Raw genomic sequence first — 6,195 nt, forward strand, 5'->3', positions numbered from 1 at the left:
CTATTAAAAAATATCAATTTAAATGTCTACTTTAAAATTTTAATAATATAAAATTTAATTAAATTTTAAATAGAATCTCTTGATCAATTTTCTACTAGCAATATAGAAAACAAAATAATAAAACATTTTAGATAATAAATCTCAAAGATGGAAAAAAATTCAACAAAAAGAATTAGAAATAATGATTAATACAATAGAAAGTTAAAAATGAAAAATAATCAAACATGATAGTAATTGGTTATATATATATATATATATTGTTGAATTTTATTGTCATTATTGGACTCATGGTTGTCAAAATCCTAATTTGGATCCTACGATTTTACAATTTTACAATCTCACTTGCCCAAAACGATCTAGATCTTTCAAGGATATTTGCAATTGTTCAAGATTGGTAGGATCATCTGATAATCCCAAATGACTTTAGTTTTTTGTAATCTTCTTTAATTTGACAGAAGGTTTAGTTGAATCCAAATGAAAAATAAAATTTTAATAAACCAAGTTTTTCCATTCTAATGTAGAGAGAAAGTTAATTGGACCCAAATAAAAAATATCCCAATAGAGTGTCATATTTTAAGATTTTTGGTCTCTTTAAATGATGCTTACAAATGGATATAATGATGTATGGTAATTATATCAATGAATGTATAATTTATGTGATTATTTAAGATATCAATATGTTTTTTTTGTTTTTTTCTCAAATAATATAAAATCTTACGATTCACGATCCAATCCTACGATTCATGATCAATCCTACCTCCTACGATCCTATGTAGGTTCTCGATTTTGACAACTTTGATTGGACTACTTGTAGTAGTATAGTTATTTTTTTTAGATGAATTTTTACAAAATTAAAATTATTAATTAGATGAATTGGATTAACCATGTTTTCAATTAAAAAGATGTTAACAAAACTTATTCAAGAAGATTCTCAAAAAACTTTGTATCTCAAGAAACAAGAAGCGTTGACTTGTAAAATATAAACAAGAAAAATTTAAAATGATTTAATTGAAATTTTATTTTAAAATTTCTCATTAAAAAATATAACTTTAAATCTTGTTTCTCAAAAAGAAAAAGAAAAAAAAAATCTCAAAGTATATTAGGTGAACCTAAAGCAACTCAATTACTATCATTTATATTTGGCAATTGACGCTGAAAGTCTTGTATTTCAATTAGTTGACATTTTTTTTTATGTTTTCAAATGAAACATTAGCCATTGACACCTTTCATGAGTGTTATTGATTTCAACATTGGGTTGAGACTTGGGATATATAACACATTCATGAGAAAATCTATCATACAACAAATGCATGCATTCACCCCCTCACATGGGGGTATATATAATTATATATACATATATATATGATGCGTAATAAATGCATGTATTCACCCCCTCACATGAGTATATATATATATATATATACACGATGTGTGTAATACTACCTCCACATTCACTGGTTAGGCTAGAACACACCTACCATGCTAAGTGGAATGGTACATCCTTCCATTATGGTTCCAAATTTATTCTTTAATTTATTTCTTATATTTCTAGTCTACATTTTTTATTATTATTTTAGTTTTAGTCCCTTAAGAAATATATCTAGAGGCCCACTTTGAATTGGGGAAAGCAGAAGAAGTTGAAGAAGGATGGCAAGTCAATCAAGATTTCATTATAGTCCGCTACCTTATGTAAAAGTAGATAAGTAAATGCATTGTACCTGCTCCTTTTTCTTTTTTTTTTAATTACTTAAAAGTAACGCTACAATACAATTATTTTTACTACTTTTTTCATAAAAGACGAGCTGACTAAGATAACCTTTTTAATTACCTATTCATCAACTGGACAATTTTGAAATTTTTTTTACTCTAAACTTATTGATGATTACTAAAGTTTTTTTAGTTAGTACACACAAACAACAACAACTAGTACATACGCTAATAACCTCTTTAGACATGCTTTTGTCCTGTCTTTCTCTTATGATCCATTTGAATGAAGAGGAAGTAAATTAAAGTTAGTCATTAGGGTCTATTTAGTTTTTGGGAAATTTAAAACTTGAAAAAGATACACCGCTGAGAGTTATAATTTATAAGAATTAGAATTTTTAGATGTAATTAATAGTTATGTTTTTTTATGCTTAAAATTTAAATTTATACTAACCATTGTTGATTGGGTTGAAAAATGTCCTCGATTCTTGGTATTGTAAGATGAAGCATAATCATTTTCTTTTATAAAATTAGCTCTAGAGATAGACATTTTTTTTTAAAGACAGAAGAAAAATTTTAATGCATATGTAACAGTAGTAATTGTTGATTAAATTAAAATACAAGAGATGTGATAATTTTTCTAAAAAAATTACTGTGAAATCTGTCATTTTCAAATAAAATATGATACTTTAACATTTTCGTGTCTAATGATAAAGAGAATTTTGTCCCAAAAAAAAAAAAATTTAATTTTTACGAACTTTAAAAAAATTAGCAGTTCTCATCGCGCATTCGTGTATATGGAACAGGTTTTTTTTTTTTTTTAACAAATAATTATTACTATTATTTATTTATGGAGGTAGAAGAAGAAGAAAAAAAAAACATTAACCAGTTGTTTCCTTGTAATTGGATCTCCAAAGTTTTGGAAGTATTCTTATCACATCTCAAAAGAATAAAACGAAATCTATTACAAAATTTCTCAAACATAACACTGCGATCAAACTTCGACGACCAGAAACACCTTTTAGCAAAAGTTTGTGTAAATGGGATGAAATATGATGCACAATTAATTGAGACTCACCACTTCAAGAAAGTACACCAAGTTAAGTGTTAAATATCAACATGTAAAAAAAAGAAAGGCAAAAGAAAGAGTAAGTATTCCAAGTTATAATCCAGACCTGTGAAATGACTCCAAGAACTCCAAGCGAAACTTTAGCTGCATTAAAATCTTGGTCACCATCTTTGAGCTCCCGAACCTTAGCATAACCATCTTCAGCACCACCTGGACTAACAATTCGAAGTTCGGTAAGGTAATCATGGACTGCGCTCCCCTTGTCACGCAATGTGCTACCATGTGCACCCGTGCTCAATAGTCCCCCAATTGTCAAACCCCACCAATATGGTGCATAAGGCAAGACCAGCTCAGCCTTGGCAGCTTCGTTGATTAGCTGCCTCAATGTCACACCGCTCTCCACGGTTATCGTCATAGCTTCAACATCAATTTTTAACGCATGGTTAAGATACTTGGTGCTTATCAAAAGCCCATCTTCCCCGTCTGGACAAACTAGCTTGGGAATGCTATGTGAATAACGTGTTGCAACTTTCATTTTCCTTTTGTTCTCGGTTGCTTTTGCCACTATCGAAATGAGCTCCTCCTCCGTGGAGGGGTAAGCCACCTCGGCAGCTCGACAAGTGCTTCGATCAGGGAAGACACCATAGGAGTTTGTGATTGTGCAATCTGTATTCTTTGATGAACATTTGATGTGGTCCTCCGGGGGACTACAACGCACACCAAAGATTAAAAGGAAGAAACAGCTAAATTGGAAAACTCCGCGTAACAATACCATGTTCTAGAGTTTTGGTGATGCTTTAAATTCTTCTTGGTAATTTAAGATGCATCTTAGTTCATTTACATTGTTGTTGCACATATATATATATATATATAGCTGTGTGGTTTAGACAGGTATATATTAAAATAAAGAAACTATGATCCATTTTAAGACGCTTTGAAGAAAGGTTATTTTCTTTGCAAGTGTTGGCAGTTGGCATCAACGTGACAAACAATTCCTATTCTTAAAACGTTTGTACAAATGTGGAACAAAAAGAAATTAATATGCAGATGGAGTGATTAAATATCAATGACAAAGTCATCAATGGATTTAGAGACAGTTTTATACAACTATTAAGGCGGCCTATGGTGTTGCCTCGCGTAAATGAATGGTAGAAATTTAATGAGATGCAGTTGGTAAGACTTTATCAAATGACCTATTCATTGTGATGATACACGGCAAGCAATCCACGCAAAGAAGTCTAAAAGTTAATTAATTTTCTTTGATGAATAGTGAACATTTGAAAACTATGGTAGACAAGTGTATCCTTTTTTTGGTAAGCGGTGGACAATTGTATCATTTTCTTTCACAATCACACATCATGATGTTCATTTGTCTTTACAGCAAAGACGAGGGCAAAGTTCACAAAGCCAAGCCCTATCCACTCGACACCTCATTGAAACTCAAGTACGTCTCCAGACAGAATGGAGTATGTTAGGTGTGGCACACAGGATACTCTCCTGCTATAGTCGGTTAAGCTGTAATTACATTTGAGAGTAATACCATCAAATCACAATATAATTATAATTTTAATTAGCTTAATTAGTAAATTATCTTGCCAAATTAAGTTTTCAAATTTTGATTATATCTAAAACTAAGCATTTGAGTGGTCTTAGTAATACCATCAAATCACAGTCAAATCATAATTCTAATTAACTCATTTGATAAATTCTTTTATGGTATTAAGTTCCAATTTTGATTATGTCAACAATTAATTGATATCTTAATGTGATGATAAATTAAAGAACAATCTCTAATTAAGAGCTTAATATAAAATATAAGAACACCACTTAACCTAAATACTTAAATATTTAAGTTTGGGCTCAACTATGTTATATTAATAACTCACTCTTGTCATTTTTTTTTTTTAATGTGTGACTTTATTACATACATATACCCAACAATCTTCCTCTCATGTGTAAGTCTTTACCTCTCTGTGGGCTTTGACCAAGTCCTATTAGCTTCTCCTTGCTTTATGAGTTTTTTTTCTTCATCAATACATCATCCATAGTCCTCTCATATGCTATCTGTGATACCACGGGTCAACCCCACATGCTCATGAATGGGAACCCGAATTGCACTTCCATATCCATGGAAACTTGACGCCATACCATGATCTAGCACCATTGACAATACTATTTTGTTAGGTATTTCTTCAGGATTGTTTGTGTAAGCTCTTTAGGCTTACCCTCTTCCCGCTCCAACTATGAAAGGGATCTTAAACACCTTGCCACATTTGTCGCACATAGCAATGGGCTCTGATACCATTGTGGAGACTTTAATTGAGAGATTAATATAACATATAAGGATTTTGTTGAGAGGTTAATATAACACATAAAGACATCACTTAACCTAAAAGTTTAAGCCTTAGAGTTTGGGCCTAATTATGTTATATTAAACACTCTCTCCTATCATTTTTATTCAATATAGGACTTCACTCGCACCTATATACCCAACAAAAAAAATCATAGCAAAATCTCAATTTGTCTCTACCACAAATTTTAAAACTAAATTAACTTGTTGGTCTGGCTATGTGTTTTTCATGGGTATAAGCATAGAGGTGGCTTCCATGGCTCCATATCTAAATAAAAGATTGCCTATTTACTTCCCCATAAGTGAATGTATAAAGACAATTTCTAATTGTAAAGTTGTAGTCAGCCAGTCCTAACTCATAAAAGCTTTGTTTCTTATGATATTAGAGCATTCACAATGGTGGTTGTAATACCACTCAAAAGTTATTTTACTAACTCAAATCATTAAAATCATGCAACTAGTATTATATTTTTTTAATGGGTTTTATTGTCTCTCTCTCTCTCTCTCTCTAGTGGTCCAATCATGATGGCAATGGTGGTGGTTCAGTTGCAATTCGTGGGTCACGGTGGCAGTGGTTCAATTGCAGTTCGTGGGTTACAGCAGTGGTGGTTTGTGGGTTTGATCTGGACCATTGGGTTATAGGTCACGATTTGGATCATTGGTTCTAGGTCATAATTTTGTTTTTGTTTTTGTTTTTTCTCGATTGGTGGTGGTGATGTGGTTGTAGGTTTGGTGGTAAATGGCATTGGCAATTGTTGTCTAGTTAGGTTGTAGTGGTCTCTAGGTTGCAGTGGTGGGTGTGGCTATTATTGGCTAGTTGAGTTGTGGTGGTCGTTGGGTTGCAGTGGTGGCTGTGGTTGTTGCTAGCTGGTTGGATTGTGGTGGTATTTGGATTGTGGTGGTGTTTGTGGCTATTTCTTGTGGTGGCTGGTTGGGCGGTGGGTGGTTGCTATGGGTGTATGTTTTATGTTATTTTAATAGTTGCTTAAATTATTTTAATGAATTGTATGCTAAAATAGAACCTTTGATGTTGGTTGTATTGTAAAGTAAAGTGGTAAAACAATAAAATAAT

The 6,195-nt window shown here is 31.8% G+C and overlaps 1 protein-coding gene across 1 annotated transcript; it reads right to left on the bottom strand.

Moving 5' to 3' along the window:
- Nucleotides 1-2,580: 2,580 nt before the first annotated feature.
- LOC136065350 (probable L-gulonolactone oxidase 6) lies at nt 2,581-3,767 on the bottom strand. The gene has a single exon (XM_065768430.1). It carries the CDS (start codon nt 3,546-3,548, stop codon nt 2,805-2,807), a length of 744 nt encoding a protein of 247 aa, XP_065624502.1. The 5' UTR covers nt 3,549-3,767; the 3' UTR covers nt 2,581-2,804.
- Between the last annotated feature and the right edge of the window lie 2,428 nt (nt 3,768-6,195).

The sequence above is a fragment of the Quercus suber genome, unplaced genomic scaffold, assembly GCF_002906115.3.
Source record: "Quercus suber isolate HL8 unplaced genomic scaffold, Cork oak 2.0 scaffold_934, whole genome shotgun sequence".
Taxonomy (NCBI): domain Eukaryota; kingdom Viridiplantae; phylum Streptophyta; class Magnoliopsida; order Fagales; family Fagaceae; genus Quercus; species Quercus suber.

Excerpts from the sequence above, each read along its gene's own strand:
- LOC136065350 (XM_065768430.1), bottom strand. The coding sequence starts at position 3,548 with ATGGTATTGTTACGCGGAGTTTTCCAATTTAGCTGTTTCTTCCTTTTA.